The 25,254-nt window shown below is 44.0% G+C and overlaps 1 protein-coding gene across 1 annotated transcript in view; it reads left to right on the top strand.

Moving 5' to 3' along the window:
• The window catches only part of SMYD3 (SET and MYND domain containing 3), a 714,060-nt gene extending 695,400 nt beyond the window's left edge, over nucleotides 1-18,660 (top strand). The window contains exons 11-12 of the mRNA XM_059997139.1: nucleotides 234-342; nucleotides 18,353-18,660. Coding sequence (XP_059853122.1) covers nucleotides 234-342; nucleotides 18,353-18,454 — 211 coding nt within the window. The 3' untranslated portion in view covers nucleotides 18,455-18,660. The remainder of the gene's footprint in view (nucleotides 1-233; nucleotides 343-18,352) is intronic.
• The last annotated feature ends 6,594 nt before the right edge of the window (nucleotides 18,661-25,254 follow it).

Below are 25,254 nucleotides of genomic sequence, written 5' to 3'. Positions count from 1 at the left end.
AGGTATTCCAGTCCTGTCATTTTTTTCCCCAATGCAAAAGGCATTCTGGGGAACAGGAGACCAATAGTGTGCTTCTTCCCTCGGTATCACGTTCTCCCGGCTGCAGAGCTGATTCTTCTCAGTGGCTCACTGACATTCACACCCAGCATTTGCTCCCACTTTCATAGTCTCCTGACTGTGCTGACTGCACCAGTGAGAGCTACTGACACTGTTTGCCATTTGTTTTCTTCCAGGATTTTTTTCCCAGGAAACCATCCCGTCAGAGGCGTGCAGGTAATGAAAGTTGGCAAATTGCAGTTACATCAAGGCATGTTTCCCCAAGCGATGAAGAATCTGAGGCTGGTGAGTGTGCCAAGATCGCATGTAGTTCTGCCTGGAATACCTTTTCCTGGTTGTTGCTAGGCCTCTTCCTTGTGATTTCTAGCAACTCTACACACGTGTGTGTATGCACATGTGCAAGCACACACATGTACACACACGCGTACCCATAAATGTTAAAAACCAGCTTCAAAAAAAAAAAATGATTTGTGATGTTTGCTGATGTCTTTGGTATAAACATGCCTACCGTTGCTGATTTTAAACTCCCAATGTCAAATCAACCAGTTCACAAGAATCAGTAAAATTTAACAATCAATTCCTAACTGGTGCAAACTGGCCTCAGACACCACTGCGCCTGTGCCCTTCTCCACCGTGGACAGGCCACCCTTGTCCATGCCTCCCCACCCACAGAACAGAATCCACATTCCCAGCCCCCTGACCACCTGTCTGCAGACCACCTTTGCAGCCTCGTCACCTCCAGCCTCCCCCCGCCCACCTACACACACACACACCAGCTGGTGTACACTGAGTCGCTCACTGTTGCCCAGGCATGGTCCTTTCCAAGCTGTCTCCTTTGCCTTATATGCCCTCCCCCGACCCCAGCCCCTGGGCCTGGCAGAACTCTACTGACCCTTTAAGGCCCAGGTGGAATGTTGTGTCCTCCCTGCCCCGCTACAACTCCGCTCACTCTGTCAGCTGAGCACTCATCACAGGGCAGCAGGAATACCTGCTGCCCCGCCCCCCAGGAGGCTGCGAGGTCTGGGACTTAGCAAGTATCCACTGTTGGAAGAAGGGAGGAAGGGAGCGAGGGCGAGAGGTCAATACAGTGCTAGCAACAAGTGCGGAGAAACTCAAGGGGGAGAACTGGGTGTGTGTTGGAATGCAGTGTTAAAGAGTGAATTTCGGGCTTCCCTGGTGGCGCAGTGGTTGAGAGTCCACCTGCTGATGCAGGGGACATGGGTTCGTGCCCTGGTCCGGGAAGATCCCACATGCCGCGGAGCGGCTGGGCCCGTGAGCCATGGCCGCTGAGCCTGCGCATCCGGAGCCTGTGCTCCGCAACGGGAGAGGCCACAGCAGTGAGAGGCCCGCGTACCGCAAAAAAAAAAAAAAAAAAAGTGTGACGCCTGTCCTCACCCTCTCAATGAGTCTCCTCTGCCACTAGGGCCCAGGGCTCTCTGCTGTCTTGGCCTTTCCACCCTGGAAGAACACCCCCTCACCCAAACCGTGGCTTCCAAAGGCAGAACTCAGGTGCTGGTCTGGTCCAGGCACTGGTGGCGGCTATGGAGAGCTGGTGTGTGGGCTTTCATGGGCAGCACCTGGCACTTTCCCAGGTCCTCTGGGCCACGATGCCCTTGTCCGCAGAAGGGTGGAGAGACCCGGGCCCTGAATCAGGATCTCTCAGGGAGTGTCTAGGGGCTGGCTGATCCACACTTAGATGGGAAAAATAACAGATGCCTAAGGGATTCTTACAAGTGAGATTCCCTAATGCTGGTTTCTGTTGATTGCTAGCCCTGTTCCCTTTTCCTGGTCTCTAACTGAAATCAGCCTGTGGTCAACAGGGAGAACACTAGGATGGCTGAAGGTGGCCAGCACTTCCTGTTCTCTTTGCCTTGTCTGACGTCGTTACCAGACTGATGGAGAACACTGGAAGGCTCCTGCGGTCTCAGGAGAACTTTCCTTTTCTGGTCTGGCTTATGGTTGTCAACCAGTCAAATCAGTTGGGCAGAAAAGACTCACTGAGGGTCTACCCTGTGAATGTTCTGACGGGAAAACAATGTGGAGGAAATTTCCCATGTATATCATGGACCCAACCCAGGGTCACCTCCAAGTAGGCATTTTATAAGTGATCAAATTAGTCCTTGATGTTTTATGGGACTAGAAAGTATTAATACTGCTCACATGTACATGACTGATCAGGCCCTCATGACAGCTGACAGCCATCTGAGGCCAGCGGGCCAGGCATTTCCGTGTCCATTTGAAAACTGAAGGCGCTAAGGAGGCTTTGAGTCACACTGAACCAGAGCCAGGTCCAGTCTGTTCGATTTAATCTAATATGTGTTGATTAAATGCTTCTGTTAATCTGAATAAGGCCCAGTGTTGTCCTCACAGTTCAGTGGAGGAGACAGACGCGTGAACACGTCATCAGATCCAGGCTGGGATCCGAGGCTCTAGACTGGCCCAGCAAATAACTGAGACTCTCTAGTAAGACTCAGTGTAGAAATCCCTTCAGATCCCGCTGAGCTCCTGATGCCAACTCAGAGGAGGACGTGAAAGAGAAATCTGAGGGGATTTGGATCTTTTCTACTCTTCACGTGAGGCTTTACCATTGCCATTGCACGCAGGACTCTCGATGGAGACATCTCACACCCTCAGCTGCAAAGACAAGCATGAACGAACCCACACTGACGTCTAGGTACAGATTTACGGGATATCTGTGGGCCAGGCGGATCACCAGTCCTTCTTGGGACACTCTTGCTGCCCTTTTATACCCTTCGTGCCCTGTTCCATTCTGTCTTCCTCACGTCCTTCTTGTGAGCTTGCCTCATTTCCTCCAGAAGCCTCCCTTGGTGATTGTTTTAGCATCTTCTGCTCCTGGTACCAAAGATAAGCCCACATATGGACCCTGACAGCTGCCAAGTGAAAGACCTCGGAGCAGCATCAGAACGTCTGTCGTGAGGCCTGGCGCTAGTCATGGCCCCACCCAAACTTCCCGCTTGGCTCTGGAAGAGACACGGAGTCTCCTGGGTTCTGATATCGACCAGAAAGCAGATGTTCGCCCCGGGAGTGTCACGTAGTAGGAAGACACTCGGATTCAGAGTTCAGGTTCCAGTCCCGTCATTTACTACGTTTATGACTTGAAGCAAGTCTCAATCCCTCTGAATATAATTTTCCTATTTTAAAAATGAGGATCATACCTACCCCATAGAGTTATTTTAGAAGTCGATAAGGTAGTGCGTAAGGGTGTGTTTGGCTGAGTCCCAAGTGTTTGGAGAGTATAAAGGATTATTATTGTGTAGGAACCCTTGTTCTGACCACTCCCTCACTATCTAGTCCCTTTAGCACTTGCATTTGGAGTTTGGGGTTATACAGTGTTTCCCCTGTTGAACAATTATATTATAGAACTGCTCCCCAGCAGTTCACATGGGTGTGTTCCATTTCCTGGAGGTGAGTGGGAATTCCACAAGATACCTTTTGTATCTCCTGGGGCTACCAAACCTAGACACATGCCCTGAACACAGCAAGGTCTATCAAGGACACCTACTTGAATGAATGGGTTTTTTAATGAGGAGAGGTCTTTAAAAGCACCACCCTGGCCCTCTTCTTTTAGCTAATATGTATATGTACTACGTATGTGGCTAGTGGACCAGATCTTCTCAGGACATACGCTGACCATTTACTAGCAGGGTAAGGTTCTGCCCACCCAATTCCAATGTGTGGCAGGGGTCTTCCCGCTTCAACAAGCAATTCTCAGACACAGCTGGGTGTCCTACGGTTCAACTCAGTTCTGACACCATTTACCTGGAGATGGCATCAGATCCCACTGCCCCCCGAGATCGCCTTCCACACTTCAGACGCCAGTCACAAGCCCAGGCTGTCACATAGGCTTCAGACTGACTGGCTATGGCTTAGCGGTGCCGAGGATGCCACCACGGTTTTGATTAATTTGCTAAAGCAGCTCACAGGATTCCAAGAAACATTTTACTTACTAAGATCACCAGTGTATTACAAAAGGCTATGAATCAGAAGCAGCCAGATGGAAGAGATGCCCATAGGGCGTCTCTCCGAGTTCACCGCTTTCCACGAATCTCCATGTGTTCACCAACCTGGAAGCGTTCAAACTCTGTCCTTGTGGGTTTTTATGAAGGCTTCACTACAGAGGCATGACTGATGAAATCACTGGCCATTGGCGATTGATTCAACCTCCAGTTCCTCTTCCCTGAAAGTTCCAACCGTCTTATCCTATGGTTGGTTATCCTAGCAACCAGTCCCCATCCTTAGGTGCTTCTGAAAGTCACCTTATTAAAATAATAAAGACACCTTGATCATTCTCATCACTTAGGAAATTCCAAGGGTTTTAGGAACTCAATGCCAGAAATAGGGATGAAGACCAAGTATATATTTCTTATTGTATATCCCAGTATCACACAGAGGGACAGGCTGCACACCTCCATCTTTTTGCAAGTTCACAGCACCTGTGAGTCTAGAAGCAGGGCAGTTTCGTTCTGCAGAACACCTCTCCTCCCGAGCTTTCTCAGGGCTCAGGTAACCCAGAGAGGGGCAAGGGAAGATATGTTCTTGCCTTTTTTAAACTGATGTTCTCTTTCGACTGGCACCCCCATTCTTCCTTAGAAACTCTGGAAATAATGGGATGAACGAGTTTGAATAAGGGTTTCAGAGGCTGAGTTTGAAACAAAAATGAGAAAAGCTTCAGAAACAAAAATTAGGTACAGATTCAATTAGGCCCGGCCTCCTCCAGGAAAGGAATCCTCTTCGCCCAGTTCTGATTTGGTTTAGGCTCCCATCTCCCCTGGGCTCAGCTGAAATTCTTGGGATTGCTGCCACAGGACAGTCCTGGGCTCCCTTCACTGTACCTCCCTCTTGCTTTCTCCTGTCTCTAATCTATTTTCATTTCTTCCCATTTATTTCTTAGAAGGATTTTGTTAGCCACTAATTTGACTTCTTGGACCTCAGGGGCAACCATTCTCATCTGGCCTGTCTCGTCAGTGAGCCTGCTTCTTTTCTGTGAGCTCTGCATGCTGCCAGCTCCCTCACCCTGGGCTACACTAGCTGCTTTGTTGGTAGTGCCTTGTTAATGGAGGTCAGGCTGGAAAAAGTCCAACTTCTTCCCCCTCAATAACCATTTTTTATTTAGATGTAAATTTCTTATATTACACTGTAATGTGTTTTCTCTTCTCATTTCATTATGTTGAAGCATTGTACACTTTGAGGATCTTTTTAGCTTTTTCTGGACCTGAACAGGGAGCTCAGGCCCAGTCCCCAGCACAGCTCCTCTCATACCCACATGGTTACTAGCTATTCCAGCTCATGCAGGCAAAGCTCCAAGCACATGCTGGTCTCTCTCTACTCCAGCCTGCACCCTGATTTCAAGCCCCTCTAAATGGATGATTTAGAGCCTGCAAGTCTATTGCTCCCATTTCTTAATCTGCTACAATGATTTTTAACCTCTTTGGTCACGCTCTTTTTTAGGAATTGTGTGAGGACCACTGACTCACCAGAGAAAATGCACATACACACATTTTTTTAAAAAAATTGGGGTATAGTTGCTTTACAATGTTGTGTTAGTTTCTGCTGTACAATGAAGTGAATCAGCTATCTGTATACATATATCCCCTCCCCCTTGGACCTCCCTCCCACCCCACCCCCCCATCCCGCCCATCTAGGTCGTCACAGAGCACCGAGCTGAGCTCCCTGTGCTATACAGCAGGTTCCCACCAGCTATCTGTTTTAAACATGGCAGTGCACATACGTCAATCCTAATCTCCCAATTCATCCCACCTCCCTGCCCCCCACCCCGTATCCACACTGCACAACATTTTTTTTTTTATATTTGGTGGGGAAGGTATTTAGGGACCACCTGAAGCCTCTCCATGGACTTTCTATAGGCCCGCGGTCTCAACGTTAAAAAGCTCTCGTCTAAATGCATAACATCACCTTAACATGTGGGCAGATGGGAGGGAGAGGGGGAGGACAAGGGGGCATGCGGAGGTGACGTGCCACAATCATCAGTAGTGCCTTCAAAGCGTCGTTTGGCAGAGCCCCTGCCTCTGATGTTTATGACTGTCCCCTACTGACTTAAAACAGAGAATATCAGTTTCAAGAGTATGTTGCTGAACCAAAGAAAGAGAAGATAACTAAGAGAATAATCATAAAATGAAAGCATAGTGATTAAGTTACATTACAGGAAGCAAGCAGAAATTTACCTACCAGACAGTGTAAGCCCAGCAGTGACCAGGAACCAAGTGAGGAACCTGGACTTGTACTTCTGCCTGGCATTAGCATGGTGTCATCTGCCATACTCCTGCTGGAGCAATACTGGAGAGAGCCAGCTGAAACAAAGTTTACATGAAAGTCAGAATCTCGGCCTAATACTCAAAGTGTCCAGGTTTCAATTGAAAATCCCTCATCATACCAAGAACAAGGAAGATCTCAATCTTCATGGAGAAAAAGACAATCGACAGATTGCAACTCCAAGATAACAGATTTTAGAATTATCTGACAAAGATTTTAAAGCCAATCATACATGTGCTCAAACAAGCAATTACAAACATCCTCAAAACAAATGAAAAAACAGAACACCTCAGCAAAGAACTAGAAGATAGAAAGAAGCAGCAAACAGAAATTTACGAACTGATAAATACAATTACCAAAATATACAGACTGGAACTTAACAACAGAATGGATAGAGGAATGAGTTAATAATGAACTTGGGGCTTCCCTGGTGGCGCAGTGGTTGAGAGTCCGCCTGCCGATGCAGGGGACACAGGTTCGTGCCCCAGTTCGGGAGGATCCCACGTGCCACAGAGCGGCTAGGCCCGCGAGCCATGGCTGCTGGGCCTGCGTGTCCGGAGCCTGTGCTCCGCAGCAGAAGAGGCCACAGCAGTGAGAGGCCCGCGTACCCCCAAAAAATAAAAGATAAAAAAATAATGAACTTGAAGATAGAACAATATAAGCTGTCCAATCTAAAAAACAGAGATAAAATGACTAAAAAAGGTAAAATTGAACAGAGCTTCAGGGACCCACGGTACCTATAACAAAAGATCTAACAGTGGAGTCCCAGAAAGAGAAGAGAAAGAGGGCAGAGTGGGAAAGTACTTGAAGAAATAATAGTGAAAGCACTCAAATTGAAAAAAAGTAAAATTCTCTCTCTTCATAGATGACATAATCTTATATGTAGGAAACCCTAAAGATACCACAAAAGAAATTGTTCCAACTAAGAAATTCAGCAAAGTGGGAGGATGTAAAATTAACATGCAAAAGTCAGTTGTGTTTCTATACATGGATAGGGAATGATCCCAAAAGGGAATGATCCCAAAAGGAAATTGAGAAAACAGTTCCACTTCTAATAGCATCGTACAGAATAAAATAATCAGCAATTAACTTAATCAAGGAGGTAAAAGACTTATACACTGAAGACTATAAAACATTGCTGAAAAAAATTAAAGATGACATAAACAGAATAATATTCCATGTTCATGACTGAAAGATTTAATATCATTTTAAGATGTCAATACAACCTAAAGCAATCTATAGATTCAATGCAATCTCTGTCAAAATCCCACTGACATTTTATTTAGAAATGGAAAAATCCATCCTAAAATCCATATGAAACCTCAAGACCCCAATAGCATAACAATATTGAAAAAGAAAAAAAAAGTTGGAGGACTCACACTTTATGATTTCAAATTTTGCTACAAAACTACAGTAATCAAAACAACATGGTACTGGCATAAAGACAGACATATAAGCCAATGAAATTGAATAGAGAGCCAGAAATAAACTCTCAGATATATGTCAAATAATTTTTGACAAGGGTGCCAAGACCACTCAGTGAGGAAAGGACAGTCCATTCAATAAACGGTGTTGAGAAAACTGGATATCCACATGCAAAAAATAACACTTACCTAACCTAAGGTTTTAACCTTAAGGTTTTAACCTAAGGTTAAAAAATTAACCTTACCTAACACTATATTTTTAAAAACTAATGCATGGATTAAAGACCTAATATAAGAGCTAAAACTATAAAACTCTTAGAAGAAAACAGAAGAAAAGTTTCATGAGACTGGATTTGGCAATGACTTTTTTGGATATGCCACCAAAGGCACAGGCAACAAAGAAAAAATACACGAATTGAACTTCATCAAAATTTTAAATGTTTGTGCATCAAAGGATGCTATCGACAGAGTAAAAAGGCAACCCACAAAATGGAACAAAATATTTGCAAATCACGTATCTGATAAGTGAATAATTTCCAGAATATAGAGAGAATGCCTAAACTTCAATAACAATACCAAAACAGCCCAATTCAAAAATTGGCAAAGGACCTGAATGGACATTTCTCCAAAGATGATATGCAAATAGCTAAAAATCACAGAAAAAGGTGCTTAACATCACCAATCATTAGGGAAATGCAAACCACAACCACAATGAGATACTACTTCTCACCTGCTAAGATGTCTATTATTAAGGAAAAAAAACAGAAAACAACATATATTGGTATGGATGTGGAGAAACTGGAACCCTTACGTATTACTGGCAGGAATGCAAAATGGGGCAGCCACTGTGGAAAAATAGTATAGCAGTTCCTCAAAAATATGAAACATAGAATTACTATTTGATCCACCAATTCCACTTCTGGGTATAAACACAAAAGAATTGAAAGCAGGGACTTGAACAGATATTTGTACACCAATGTTCATAGCAAGCATTATTAACAATAGCTTAGCTAAAAGGTGGAAGCAACCTAAATGTCCATGGACAGATGAATAGATAAACAAAATGTGGAATATACAGACAATATTATTCAGCCTTAAAAATGAAACCACATGGATGAAACTTGAAGACATTATGTGAAATAAGCCAGTCACAAAAGGATAAATATTGTATGATTCCATTTATATCAGGTATGTAGAGTAGTAAAAAACATAGAGACAGAAAGTAAAATAGTGATAACCAGGGGCTGGAGAGAGAAGGGAATGGAGAATTATTGTTTAGTGGGTACACAGTTTCAGTTTGGGATAACACAGAAGTTCTGGAAATGGATAGTGGTAGTGGTTGCACAACAATGTGAATGTAATTAATGCCACTGAACATAAAAAAATCTACCTGGTTATTCAAGAAGGTAACTGATTGTGAAAATGACTATACTGCCCAAGGCAATGTACAGATTCAATGCAATCCCTATTAAATTACCAATGGCGTTTTTTACAGAACTAGAACAAATAATCTTAAAATTTGTATGGAGACACAAAAGACCCCAAATAGCCAAAGCAGTCTTGAAGGAAAGAAACGGAGCTGGAGGAATCAGACTCCCTGACTTCAGACTATACTATAAAGCTACAGTAATCAAGACAATATAGTACTGGCACAAAAACAGAAACATAGATCAATGGAACAGGATAGAAAGCCCAGAGATAAACTCAGGCACCTATGGTCAACTAATCTATGACAAAGGAGGCAAGGATATATACAATGGAGAAAAGACAGTCTGTTCAATAAGTGGTGCTGGGAAAACCAGAGAGCTTCATGTAAAAGAATGAAATTAGAACACTCCCTAACACCATACACAAAAATAAACTCAAAATGGATTAGAAACCTAAATGTAAGACCGGACACTATAAAACTCTCAGAGGAAAACATAGGAAGAACACTCTTTGACATAAATCACAGCAAGATCTTTTTTGACACACCTCCTAGAGAAATGGAAATAAAAACAAAAATAAACAAATGGGACCTAATGAAACTTAAAAGCTTTTGCACAGCAAAGGAAACTATAAACAAGACTAAAAGACAACCCTCAGAATGGGAGAAAATATTTGCAAGTGAATCAACGGACAAAGGATTGATCTCCAAAATATATAAACAGCTCATGCAGCTCAATATTAAAAAATCAAACAACCCAATCAAAAAATAGGCAGAAGACCTAAACAGACATTTCTCCAAAGAAGACATACAGATGGCCAAAAGGCACATGAAAAGCTGCTCAACATCACTAATTATTAGACTAATGCAAATCAAAACTACAATGAGGTATCACCTCACACCAGTTAGAATGGGCATCATCAGAAAATCTACAAACAACAAACGCTGGAGAGGGTGTGGAGAAAAGGGAACCCTCTTGCACTGTTGGTGGGAATGTAAACTGATACAGCCACTATGGAGAACAGTATGGAGGTTCCTTAAAAAACTAAAAATAGAATTACCATATGACCCAGCAATCCCACTACTGGGCATACACCCAGAGAAAACCATAATTCAAAAAGGCACATGCACCCCAGTGTTCATTGCAGCACTATTTACAATAGCCAGGTCATGGAAGCAACCTAAATGCCCATCGACAGATGAATGGAATAAGAAAATGTGGTACATATATACAATGGAATATTACTCAGCCATAAAAAGGAACGAAATTGGGTCATTTGTAGAGACGTGGATGGACCTAGACACTGTCATAAAGAGTGAAGTAAGTCAGAAAGAGAAAAACAAATATTGTATATTAATGCATGTATGTGGAATCTAGGAAAATGGTACAGATGAACCGGTTTGCAAGGCAGAAACAGAGACACAGATGTTGAGAACAAACATATGGACACCAAGAGGGGAAAGCCACGGCGGGGAGGCAGTGGTGGTGGTGGGATGAATTGGGAGATTGGGATTGACATGTATACACTGATGTGTATAAAATTGATGACTAATAAGAACCTGCTGTATAAAAAAAAAATTAAAAAAAAAAACCTAAGTGAATCCAAATAAGAAAAATCCAAAGAAATGCACATCAAGATTCATCCTAGAGAAACTTCTGAAAACTAAAGACAACAAAAATATCTTAAAAGCAGCAAGAGAGGGGCTTCCCTGGTGGCGCAGTGGTTAAGAATCCACCTGCCAATGCACAGGACACGGGTTCAAGCGCTGGTCCAGGAAGATCCCAAATGCTGCAGAGCAACTAAGCCTGTGCACCCCAACTACTGAGCCCGCATGCCACAACTACTGAAGCCCACACGCCTAGAACCCAGGCTGCACAACAAGAGAAGCCACCACAATGAGAAGCCTTAACACCGCAAGAGTAGCCCCCACTCACCACAACCAGAGAAAAGCCCGCGCGCAGCAACAAAGACCCAACACAGCAAAAAATTTAAAAAATTTAAAACTGTTTTTAAAAAAGCAAGAGAAAAATGACATCTTTCTTATAGGAGAAAAACAATTTGAGTTACAGTGGCTTTCTCATTAAAAACCATGAAGGCCAGGGACTTCCCTGGTGGTCCAGTGGTTAAGACTCTGTGCTCCCAATGCAGGGGGCCTGGGTTCGATCCTGGTCAGGGAATTAGATCCCTCATGCCACAACAAAGATCCTGCATGCTGCAACTAAAACCAGATCCTGCGTGCTGCAGTGAAGATCCCGCCCGCAGTATTGAAGATCCCACGTGCTGCAACTAAGACCCGGTACAGCCAAATAAATAAATATTAACAAACAAACAAACATGGAGGTCAGATGAAAGTGGCATATTTTTCAAGCACTGAAAGAAAAGAACTGTTGAGCCAAAAACCGATACTCAGCAAAATAGCCTTCAAGAGTTAAGGGAAAATCCAAACATTCTCAGATGAAGGAAAAGTAAGAGAATTTGTCACCAGCAGACCTATTCTAAAAGGATCGCTAAAGGAATTCTCTAAACAGAAAGTAAATAATAAAGGCAGGAATCTTTGAACATCAGGAAGAAAGAACATGGTAAGCAAAAGTAAGGGTAAGTAAAATAGACTTTCATTCTCCTCTTGAGTTTTTTAGATAATCTTTGACAGTTGAAACAAAATTTATAACACTGTCTCCTGTGGTTCTAAATGTATATAGTGGAAATATTTAGGTCAATTATATTCGACAATTATATGTCTATGTCTCTCTCTATATATATATACACACACAAACAAATACACTCAAAAACATTACAGAATTCTAAAAAAAAGTAGTAATCCACCAGAAATGCAAGAAAAAGAAAATAGAAGCAAAAAAGAAAAAAACAGAATAAACAGAAAAATTTTTTAATGGCAAACTTAAAACCCTAATATATGAATAACCACATTAATTATGCAAGTGATCTATGTAAAAAATATAAATTGTCTAAAATATACTAATTAAATGACAGAGATTATTAGAATGGATTTTTTTAATGACCCAACTATATGCTGTCTATAGGAAACTCGCTTTAAATATAGGCACGTTGAAAGTAAAATGATGGAAAAAGATATATCATGAAAACACCATTCATCAAAAGAAAGCTGGAGTGGCTATATTAATATCAGATAAAGTCGATTTTAGAGCAAAGAAAATGTTGCTAAAGACAGAGAAGGACATTATATAATGGGAAAAAAAGGTCAGTTTACCACGAATACATAGCAATTCTACATGTGTATGTACCAAACAACCCAGTTGCAAAATGTGGGAAACAAAAACTGATAGAACTAAAAGAAGAAACAGATAATAGACTTATGGATATGAGTATAGCTGGGAACATCAGCACTCCCTGTCAACTACTGACAGGACAACTAGACAGAAAACCAGCAAAGATACAGAAGGATTCAACAACAGGATCAAACTGACATTTATAAAACTCCACCCAGCAGTAGCAAAATACACTTCTTTTCAAGTACCCACAGAATGTATACCAAGAAGGACCATATTCTGGGCCATAAAACAAGTCTCAATAAATGTAAAAGGATTCCTGTCATACAAAGTAAATTCTCTGACCTCAGTGGAGTTAAATTAGAAATCAATAACACATTTTGAAATGAAACCAAACCTGCACCTCCTAGCTCTGTGTCTGGGACTTGCTTTGTCCACAGAATTTATCTAGTCCAACCTCCTCGTTATTCAAGTGAGGAAACCGGAGTTCAGGGAGGAGACATGATGTCTTCAGGGTCTCTCAGGTGCTCAATAAATATGCATTGGATCGATTGATTAGTTAAACATAACAACACAACAGCAACTCTTTCTGGAATAGCTACTCCCACTGGAAGGCACAGACCTGAGCTCACCATGTCTGTAACCCCTTCTGGGGTCTCTCCTCTGGAACCCCAGCACCTTACATCTCCCTTTATCACACACTGTCCTGCTAGAACCCTGATTTCTGGCTGTGCCAGAGTTCCTCCCAGGGCAAGGACCAAGTGTTATTCATGACAGCTGCTTAGCCGATATTTAGTGTATGAGTGGATAGGTCTTTTCTTTAAGGAATCTTGCCTCCCAGGAGGACAGGTCCTCTCGGTGGATTCTGTACAAGGTGGAGAGCACAGTGGATCAGCAGGGGTGCTGTGAGCTCAGGAAGGTCATCCAAGGCTTTGGGATTTCCTGCTGCCCCTTGTGAAGGGCTGTCGTGGCTCTGCAGCTGCTTGATGGGTTGCAGGTCTGTCTTCTTACATGTCCTGCTTTGGATGCCCCAGTGCACGCCCACCACCTCCCACCCCTCTACTCTGCTTTCATCCTGAGGTGGGCAGAGTAAGAAAACTTGCCTGCATTCTCCCCTCTTGTGATCTGATTCCAGAGGTTTTTATCATGCATACATTTCTTTTCTCTCTGATTTATATCCATATTTAAATCCTGCTTGGGGAAGTCATTATTGAATTCCCTCAGGCTTTTTGTAGAGAGTATATGAGATCCTTGATAAGCTTAATATATTTTTATTAAAAATTAATAAGAAAGCTATATTGTTTGCAACTTTAAATCATAATTTAATTCATTTTATTTAATATATGACCCACAATTCTACAATTACTTAAAAGAAAAAAAAAGCTGTGATGAGATTGAAATCAGTTCTGGGGACCCGATCTTTCAGAGAACCTGTCTTTACTCCTGAGTGAGCCATGCCTGTCATGTGGCAGACAATCTGTGCTTCCATTTCTCATGTGACATTTAGAGTCAGTACACGGGGGGCAGCAACACCCCCTTGAAGGCTTCAAATAGGTCCTCTGTGGAAGAATACAGGCAGGCTCTTTTTAAATGCTACCATTAAAAAAATAAAATTTAATGGAAAGAGATAAGCTTTTCCCAGCACAGGCTGGCTCTGATTTTATATTTCCTTAATCTGTTTTACATATTGCTGCAGGAAATTAAATCAAAATTGTTCTCTCTGACATGTGCATGTGTGGCAGTTGGGAGCGGCTGAGAGAAGGGAGACACAGAGCTACAGGAAACAATTGTCCTGGTTTGTCAGAGATTTACTATAACTTTATTTTTGGGGGAAAAAAAGACCTCCTCATCTTCTTGCTGGACTGCGGGGCTGTGGCCGCCATGCAGAGGCAGCCTGTGCTGACAGCTACATAGGGCTCCCTTCCTACATCGCTGAGAACTGCTGCCCCAGCTCACCTGTAGGCCCAGGTGATGTCCAAGACAAGGACCAGACGTCCTGCCGGACCAAGTCTGAGTTTTGGCTTCCCGTCCTGTATACTCAACCTGCCATATTACTCTCACATACACACACGCACACACACACAGAGAACACAGTCATCACCATAGTTTGCACATTACTAAATCCTATTTATTTTTTCTCTCCTTTTCTCTTCTACCCCACCCATCACTCAGAGAAAATTACAGTGTTTACTTGTTAACCCTATTTATACTTGGTTTTACCTTCTAGACAAATGGTATGGATTTTTTCCAGTCTCTTCGATGTGGTCCTCTGCACCCAGCCATGCCCATTTCCTCTCTGCTTCTAGCCACCCCTGTGGATAGGATCCTCTAACCTTAGTATCTCAAATCCTACACATACACACCCAGGCGTTGCCCCCGCCCCACTTTTGCTACCGGTGCTGCATTCACCACCAAATAAGAGAACGTAGGTCACAACCAGCAGCATCTTGACTAGGAAGACCTTCATGGCTCCTCAGGGTGTCTCAGAAGCCACACGTCAGAGACCCTCCAGGCCCTCTCCTTGGTCACTGAAGACTGTTTGCAGGTGGAGGCTGCACAGAGCAGTCATGGAATGAACACGGGGTTCACCCTGGGCTCCCTCTCAGGCCAAACATGAGGACATTGCGCCAGATGGTCTTTATGACCCTCCCGCAAGGAAGCAGGCTGGGAGGTATGGAAGTGAGGCCTGGGGAAGGCCAGGTGGCTTCCCTTCCTGGCTGTGGCTCTGCAGTTCGTGAAGGGTTGCAGGGCCGGAAGCCTCCTCTGATGCTCAGGCACCTGCTGTGCTGTGGGATGAGCAGGAATGAACAGGAAGACTCCAGATCAGCCACAATTAACTTTGTCTCTTGAGGAGTAGGCCTTATTCTTTTTTTTTTTTTTTTTTTGCGGTACGCGGGCCTCTCACTGCTGTGGCTGCTCCCGTTGCGGAGCACCTGCGCCACCAGGGAAGCCCCATAGGCCTTATTCTTAAAGCTGGAAGGGAGGAGAAAGTGAAACGTATGACTGGAAGAAAGGCAGCGAGGAAGGAAGCTGGAGCTATAATACGTCTGAAAACGTGCAGATCGACCTTACCCTTCAGAGTGGTATGAAGATGACTGTCATGTAGCCTCTGAGTCAAGTCCCTGAGAAGCACAGAACATTCTCCAGATGAGGAACCTGGAGAAATAAAACAGGAGGACACAGAGAAGCTGATCTGGGAGTTCTCCTGAGAAACGAGGCCAGGCCCTCACCCAGCAGAGAGCTGTGAGGGGCCGGGAGGGCGAGAGCCCTCACAGGTCAGGCAGGCCTTTCTCCAGCCGACCTGTCCATGGGGCTTGGAGGAGCGTTATTTCTCTTTCTGCAAAGAGCTTTTCAGGTGATGCTCCTGGCCCATTCACCCTCCTTTGTCAGATCACAAGTACAGCTGGTCCTCTGTCAAGTGGAAGGGAAGAGAACATCTAAGCAGCTTTCGAGTGAGAGAATTTCCCATGAAGGGCTCGAAGCATCTCTCCAGTCTCTTTTTACAATCGCGCTCTCATGCAGGCCCCTGCCTGGGACCTTGAGATGTCTAGAACAACAGAGGACCTGGGGAGTGGGGCGGGAGGGAGACAGGAGACATTTGTTCCCTGAATGGCATCAAACATTTGTTGCTGATCTTCTGCCCAGAGGCATGTCACCGAGCTTGGCTGCCTCCAAGGTGGAGGCTACTCCCAACTCCTCCCCTCGATCTTGTACACCCCTCACCCCGCCCCACTGCACCTCGGGATTTGCTTGCAGATGCTCTGCACCCACAGGGCAGACCCACTCAGGTTACTAAGAACCAAATCCTCACGGCCCTGACTCATCACAGCCCCCTTCTGGTTTTCCAGCTGGCATGTCACAGGTGATGGGCCTGCCAGTGCAGGATTACAGCCAACGCCACGGGCAGAGCTCTTTTCCAGGCTGGGACACCAGAGCCTGAGGTGGCGGGCCTTTCCCTTTTTTTCCTCTCACAGTAGCTAAATCTAGACCCCGTCTGTCTGACTGTTTTCCTTTATCCCAGCTAAAGGGAACTTTTTTTTTTTTTTTTTTGCGGTACGCGGGCCTCTCACTGTTGTGGCCTCTCCTGTTGCGGAGCACAGGCTCGGGACGCGCAGGCTCAGCGGCCATGGCTCACGGGCCCAGCCGCTCCGCGGCATGTGGGATCTTCCCGGACCGGGTCACGAACCCGTGTCCCGTGCATCGGCAGGCAGACTTCCAACCACTGCGCCACCAGGGAAGCCCGGGAACATTTTTAAAGAGGCCAAAAAGCCAGGAACACAGGCCAAAAGCACTCCTAGCCCTGAACACCCAGTAGAATGAAGGGGTGCTCCGCAGCTCTAAAGTCTCTGTGGCTTTAAAGAGGTCCATACCCAAGAATATCCACCTCCAGAGATTTATCTTAAGCAAATATTCAGCAAAGACAAAAAAGTCCTATGCTAGAAGAGCTACATCATAACAAAAACTTGGTAGTGATCTAAATTTCTAAGAGTAGAATTGTACACAGCCAGTAAAATGGTAATTATGTTGGCTGTAAGTCACCACTGAATAATAAACAGTTGTTATTATTTGGTGAGAGCTCACTGTATCGGTCGTTCTCAACCCCGAGGGCACGTTAGAATATCCTGAGCCCAGGCCTCACCCCCAGAGAACAGGCTTCAGTTGACCACGTGTGGGGTTTGGGCGCTGGTACCTTTGACAGCCCCCAGTTGATGCTACTGTGCGGCCAAGGCTGAGAGCGTGGTACTGAGAGGCAGGTGCTTTTCTGGGCGCCTAGCACCCCCCAAAGTCTCTTTACCTATCTCTCGAGGCACGTTCGTATTGAAGACAATGGGTCTGGTGCCCCCCCACCCCGTCGGGGAGCCCCCAGTTTGGGCAGTGCAGGATGGTACTGTTTATCTCTAATTTATTGCTCGGTAACAAACCATCCCCAGAACTCAGCAGAGTAAAATAACCACCCTTTTATTATGCTCACCGATGCTCTGAGTCAGGAATTCAAACGGATCGCAACAGGAATGGCTCGCCTCTTTTCCATAACGCCTCTTTTCCAGTGTCAGCTGGGAAGACTGGAATCTGGCTACCTTCTGGCTGATGGCGGAAATCGTCTGTAGACTTCCTTATGCACATTTCTGGTGTCTAGGCTAGGATGACTTGAAAGATGGACTCAGCTAGGACTCTCAACCAGAGCATCTCCACTTGGCTTCCCCAAGTGGCTTGGGCTTCCTCACAGCGCGGAAGCTCATGGTTCCAGGAGCAGACACACTAGTGAACGAGGCAAAGGTTGCATGGCCTTTCTGACCTAGCTTTGGAAGTCAGTAGCATTAATTCCATCATCACACTCTATTACTGAAGTGGTCACAAACCCATCCAGATTTCAGAGATATTTTGGAGGTAGAATTGGCAAGATTTAGTGAAGACTGAACATGGGGAGTGAAGGCAGGGACTGTCAAAATGCCAGTGTTCTAATGTCATAGGACATGAAAAGAATACAAAAATTGTATGTATACATTATATGTATCACAGTGCATATAGATGAGAATTAAATGCAGCATGCAAAAATGAAAATTATATTTTAAGGCGATAGCAGCATAGTAGTCATCTTTACTATTAATCATTTTAGTAACGCTTCTCAAACCTCTTTACCTACACCAAACCTAAGCGCTAATAATCCCTGAAGATTGTTGTTGCACAGCAGGCCCAGCATGACTCAAGTAGTAAGTCTGCTTTCCAAGCACCACGTTACAGAATCACCCTTGTCACTTCATTGCTAGTGTGGAGAACCACCGTGCTGCTCACACTGCAGACTCTGGGCTTCTTCGGGCTCCTGGTGTCATGGGAAAAGACGAGGAGCAGGCAGGGACCTGCCTCATTTGGGGTTCTAATCCGTCTTCTTTCTCTTCCCTTTAGGCTTTTGATATTATGAGAGTGACACATGGCAGGGAGCACAGCCTGATTGAAGATTTGATTCTGCTCTTAGAAGAATGTGATGCCAACATCAGAGCACCCTAAGGGAACCCCCCCATAGAGGGAGAGACAGCTTATACCTTTACTGAATGCCTTATTGAGGTCACACACTCTATATTTTGTTTGTTGTGTGAACCTCCCCTATTGGAAATGCTGTTCTGTATTTACTTTGGTAAATAAAGTCAGACATATGGTTTGCACACCACATGAATCTTTAGTTGTAGAGAAGCACGATTATAATAAATATAAAAAATTTGGTTGAAAATGCCATCTGCTAATTGTTTTCTTTGCTTACTCACTGGTAATGTTTAAGATCTCAGCATTAAAGATAGAAAATCCTATTAAAAGCATAACAGAATAAGTTGTAACTTTCTCCTTAGATAAACGGAGGGATAGTTGGATAAAAATCAATGTTTTCATATTTGCTTCCAAGCAAAATCTTAATGTCCATTTTGGCAAGAAGCAAGATTTTCAGATGTCTTCACTGCTTGCGGTAAACGATATGTATGTCCATGATTCACTTCCAAATACATCTGCAACACAAGAAGTTTTACTCTAAATCCTAGAAAGACGTCATGTTAGGTTTTATTAGAAAAGGACAGGAGGTCTTAATGGAAAAAAAAGAAAACTGTTTTTCATATGTCTCATGGCTCTTTGTGTAACTTATTCTGAGCATTTTATAACCCTTTGTGTATGTCATGCTTTTGGAAGGGGAATTTTCTTCTATAAATCTCTATGTCTAAGGTTCGACCCTGTGATCTACATAGCATGGGGCTCCATTATCCTGCAGGAAGCAGGGTTCTAGCATCCCAGCTCAAATCAGGTTTGCTTTCTTTTCTTTTTTCTTACTGTTATTCCCCAATTCTACGGCCTGCTTTTCCACTGTCTGCTTTAGACAAATACAGAAACCTTTTCTTTTCCTCTAGCAAATAATAACTTCTTTCATGGCTCCGTGATCCTGTGAGCAGTTTAGTCCCTCAGGCTTAGAGAAGACTCCAGGAGTATTACTGAAGCTGACAGGAGTCTCAGAGAGCTTCCTGTCACCCACACCTTACTTTACAAGCAAGAAAATGAGATACAGGGAGTGATGGCAGAATCCAGAGCAGCAACTCAGGCGCTTCCCCCACCACCCCAGAAGGAGTGGCACGTCCTCCGGCCACGTGGCCGCACTGCGGCGGCAGCCATGTCAGAATGACACATGGACGTCTGGTCGAGCCAGAAGGAACCAACCTCATTTTGCAGCAGAGAAAGCTGACGCCTAGAAACTGGAATCCACGTGAACACCTGGTGGGCACTGTGATCACTGAAACGTGCCTGATCTCGCGCACGCTGATGAGTTCTGCAGCCGTTTCATCAGCGTGCTTGGCTCGGGCTACTGTCCATCAAGTATCAGGCACCTCTAAAGCACACAGTATCTCTAATAACCATAGTAGCCCAACAAGGTAGGTGTTTTGAAGCCCATTTTATAAGTAAGGAAACTGAGGCCTGGCGTTAGATGCTCTGGGATCTCTCCTGATTTATTGTGACCTTGAGAAGTCTTTTTGAGAGACCAGTTCTACCCAATTCAACAAATACATATTGAATGGTTATTGAGTTTTTAGGAAAAAGAGATATAAAGACTGAATAAGGTGTGCCCCTCATCCTCAAAATGCACACTGTGTGATACGGTATTTATATCAGTTAGCTTTTACTGCATAATAAACTATCCCCAAATAACACTTATTTTGTTCACTATTCTGTATGTCAGCAATTTGGCTGGACAGTTGCTTCTTGTTTGGCCCAGGCTCCACATACCCCTGCCCTTACAAAGTCCCGCTGCAAGAGCATGGATGTGTGGAGAGGAAGAAGTTGTGGCCACGTATGCAGTCCACCATAGCAGCCCTTGCACTCTTTTGGCATTATGGAACATTTAGTGATTTTAATGAAATCCACAGACCTTGGTTGGCTTGGCTGGTCTCAGCTGGGCACACTCACTGTCTGCAGTTGCTGGTGGGTCTGCTGGGGAAACAAGGGTGACTGGGGCCATGTAGCTCATTGGGCTAGCCCAGCCTTGTTGACATTGCAGCAGGCTTCCAGGAACAGTAAGTAGGCAAGCCCCAAAGTGCAAGCACTTTTCCAATCTGCTTGGATCACATTTACTAATCTCCCGTGGGCCAAAGCCAATCACAGTGCCAGCCCAGAATCAAGGGCGGATAGACTTCTCTCAGTCAGAGGAGCCACAAAGTCTATTACAAGGACATAGATCTTGGGAGAGAAAGACGTTGTAGACATTTATGCAGTCCCCCATGGCAGCCCTTAAGCTATCTTGGTGTTACGGAACATTTAATGAATTTGATGAAACCCACAGACCTTCTTTCTAGAAAAACATATACATATGAGCAAGTTGCTTGTTCACATTTGCTTGTAGGATCAGGGATTCTTGAACTCCCTACGGCCCATCAACGGATTCCCTGGGGTCCTTCATCTAATGAAAAATAGACTTGCTCCCTTTCAAAAACACTGTGAATTGTCTTGGTTCCTAATTTTTAACTCATTAGGAAAAGAAAAAGGCCATAACAGAAGGTAGAGGTAGTAACTGACGTGCCAAATGAGCAGAGTTCACCGATAGAGCCCCATGTTTGCCAGTTTTCTGAATGAAAGTTATCAGTCAGTGATGATCCTGGATTAAGAGATTTGCCTTCACGCCTCCTAGAGAAAGCATGATAGGCTTTTAAATCCCTCTCAGCCCACCTCCAGTTTTCTGAGAAAAGCCCCTTTAAAGGAAGGGGCCCAGCCTGCACCAACTTCTAATAGAAAGCAAACATTTAAGCAATGGTAAACATTTAACAAACAACTCTACAGCTAAATAATTTTGGAGAAGGGGAAAGGAGATGGAGAATATAATTTAAAATCCATGTCACCGGTGGCTGACAATTTATTGCTGCCCCAGCCTCCATGACTGCTATTTCATTAATCCATAGTCACTGCAGCGGCAGGCTTTTTTCACATCAGTAACCTGACGCCATTAGTTGCTCCTCTGGGATGAGAACACATTTAAACTGAAAATGAACACGCTGGGCATAATTTATGGCCATGCCATGTGAATGCCAAGAGTGCAGGGGAGGAAGGCTGCCTGGGAAGCCTGTTCACTATGAGAGCTCAGGACAGGCTTCCTCTAGCCAAGCAAGAGCGCCGGGTGGGTGAAGACGGCAGCCATCCTCTGATGAAGCCAGACAGCCACAAAGCAGAGTCCCCTCATTCAAGCTTCACTGCAGGGATGAAAGAACAATTTCATACGGGGGAGCCCCCCGCCTCGAGTTATGCCTTGAAAATTCTTTTCTGGCCCAACCAGGAGGTGATGTTATACTCACTCAGAGTAGCCCACTGGGATTCCACAGGGACGTGGTTCTGAGCATTGTCTGTGAAGCAGTACAAAATCCTACCACTGGCAGCAGCTTCAGGAAAACACCAGAGCCCTGCTTTCACCTGAGCTCTGTAAGAGATCAAGCTGACTGAGAAAGCCCAGCAATACCACCCGCAACGTGGGACACGCGACCTGTTTGAGGTTTGTAAACATCAAAATGCGATTGGTTCACAGTCACTATATTCAAAACCAGTTCAAAATATATCAAAACTCAATTCTCTGCTCTTCATATTTAGCTCAGCTCCATCATCGTCCTTCTACCCTTCAGCACGGAAACTCAGAGCCACTGACTCTTCCCTTGTCCCTTATCAGAGGAATAAGTTCTGTCTATTCATCCTCTGAAATGCTTTTCTAAATTTCAGCCATTTTTATCCTTATCCATTTCCAGGCTCTTTGCAGGCCCCCAGCACCTCTTGCAAAGACTTCCTCGCTGACCTCCTTGCTTGCCATCCCTCTGTTCCCTGCCTCCATCTAGCTGCCAGTCATCTCCCCAAAACACCTATTCCGTCATTTCCTCATATAACTCCTCTGCTCAGAAACTTACAGTGGCTCCCCATTGCCACCGCACTCGAAGTCTAATCTTCAGATTGGCAGTGATGGTCTAAACTACCAAATCTTACACTTACTGATCCCTATGTGTCCCTGACAACCTAGCTTGACCAAGTGCCCCCCCCACTCCGAGCTCCTGAATTATGCCGTCTTCTTCATCACTTCCTTCTTTTGTTCATACTGACTGAACCACCTTTCTTCTCCATCTATTTAAATTGAATTCATTCTCAAAGGTCTAGCCCAAGCCTCTTCCTTTTTCTTTTTAAAAAAACATTCAGATATGTTATAGTCTATAACCAGAATTCTTTTTTTTTAACATCTCTATTGGAGTATAATTGCTTTACAATGGTGTGTTAGTTTTGCTTTATAACAAAGTGAATCAGTTATACTTATACATGTGCTCTCCCATCTCTTCCCTCTTGCGTCTCCCTCCCTCCCACACTCCCTGTCCCACCCCTCTAGGTGGTCACAAAGCACCGAGCTGATCTCCCTGTGCCATGCGGCTGCTTCCCACTAGCTATTTTACGTTTGGTAGTGTATATATGTCCATGCCTCTCTCTCACTTTGTCCCAGCTTACCCTTCCCCCTCCCCATATCCTCAAGTCCATTCTCTAGTAGGTCTGTGTATTTATTCCCATCTTACCCCTAGGTTCTTCATGACCTTTTTTTTTTTCCCCTTAGATTCCATATATATGTGTTAGCATACGGTATTTGTTTTTCTCTTTCTGACTTACTTCACTCTGTATGACAGACTCTAGGTCCACCCAGCTCACTACAAATATCTAAGTTTCGTTTCTTTTTATGGCTGAGTAATATTCCATTGTATATATGTGCCACATCTTCTTTGATGCTCAAGTTGTATCAGCCTTGGCTACTGGGATCGTCTTCAAGCTGGATCCTGTGTCCTGTGATGCTGTAATTTGGGAAACACTTTTTTGCTTTGGTGTGCAGCAAGATATTCCAGGCTCACCTTACACTTTTGCACTCTAGACCTGGAACTAACCATTCTCTAAGGAGCTCTGGTTTCTTTTACTGAGGAATGGTATTTAGAAGCCCTGATCCAGGCACTGTGTTTGCTTATTGCTCCTAGGGAGTCACTGCTTTCTAGGCCTCTTTAAAATTGTGAGCTCACACTGATACCACCAATTACAATCCAGCATCCTGGGTATTCTTCCTCCTTCTCCTTCCATCTTTGTACTTCTCTCATACACACAAAATAGTTCTGAAATTATGACTACAACCATTACTAACAGCAAACCTACTAAGTGAAATTTAAGATTCTTTTCTAGTGCTTTTTGTTCTTAGGCAAAAAAAGGTTGTTTAAAAATTATTTGAATTAAATTTTCCTCTGTGATTATGTAATTTGATATCCAATTAGGTTTGTTTCTTTTTTTATTCAACTTTAGGGTTTGCCCCATTATTAACTTATGCTGGTATATAAATATCAATACAATATATATTAATATAGATTATATTTTGCTATTACAAATAATGCCATAATGGAAAACCTTGTACGTATGTTTTTTCATATTGCTAGAGGTGTACCTTCAGGATAATTTCCTAAAAGTGGAATTGCTGAGTCAAAGGGTAAATGTATATGTAATTTTATTAGGTACTGTCAAATTTACCTTGAGAGGGGTTATATAATAATGCCTGTTTCCCCTCAGCCTTGCCAACAGAGTGGATTCTTCTAAGCTGATAGGTGAGAAGTGGTATCTCAATGCATTTTTCTTATTAGTGAAGTTGGATGTCTTCAAATATTTAAAGGCCTTTTGCCTATCTTTTGTGAACTATCCTTACATGTCTTTTGTCCATTTTTCTACCAGATTTTTAAAGGTTTTTTTCCTCTTGATCTTTATATATTAGGGAGATTTTCCCTTTATAATATTTAATCTCTCAGCTTGACATTTGCTTTTTGACTTTGCTTTAATTTTTTGCCCTGAGTTCCTTTGCATAGGATTTTCAAAAACCTTCCTTAAGAACTCTATTCCATGACAATCCAGCTTCCAGTTATAAAAGTAAGCACTACCAACCTTCCTCGCATAGGTTCTTGACTCTTAAAACTTCATGAGTTGAGGTGATATTTTAAAATTCATTCTTCTACTACCCATTCTATGATCTTCTTGTCTTCAGTCAGCACCTTGCCTTGTCAAGGTGCTGACCTGGTGAAATGATTCAGATTTTCATTCCTGAACTGTCCGGGTCCTTAGTGGTTTTGCCTTTGTGGGTTGCGTCAATCTTCATTAAACTAGTTATACAACTGCTAAGATGCACTTCAGAGAATCCCCTGGGGTCAGACATGGTCCTCCTTCACCCCATTGTATAGCAGCAATTTGATACTGAGATCAGTCAGTTCAACCAGATCAGTAATCTGCTCTTCCCCTGTTGACTCAGAGGCATGAAGAGCCCCAAATGAACACATGGCAGTCTCAGCTCCCATAATAATGGAGCCACTTTTGCATTCCCTGAGGAATCATTCCTCCCTTAGAAAGACATTTAAGCCAGCAGATCCAAAAGTCACAGGAGTAGGAAGCAAAAATCTGCAAATGCATTATTAACTGTAACTGTGACAGAAAATTATTTACAACCCCAAATTTGAAAGATAAATGCCAACCTAGTATATTAGAAGTAAATGCAGGGCTTCCCTGGTGGCACAGTGGTTAAGAATCCACCTGCCAATGCAGGGGACACGGGTTCGAGCCCTGGTCTGGGAGGATCCCACATGCTGCAGAGCAACTAAGCCCATGCACCACAACTACTGAGCCTGCGCTCTAGAACCTGCGAGCCACGACTACTGAGCCCGTGTGCCATGACTACTGAAGCCCGCGTGCCTAGAGCCCTGCTCTGCAATAAGAGAAGTCACCACAATGAGAAGCCCACGCACTGCAACGAA

Source organism: Delphinus delphis, chromosome 1, assembly GCF_949987515.2.
Source record: "Delphinus delphis chromosome 1, mDelDel1.2, whole genome shotgun sequence".
NCBI classification, from domain to species: Eukaryota; Metazoa; Chordata; class Mammalia; order Artiodactyla; family Delphinidae; genus Delphinus; species Delphinus delphis.
This window is presented reverse-complemented; position numbering and strand designations above follow the sequence as displayed.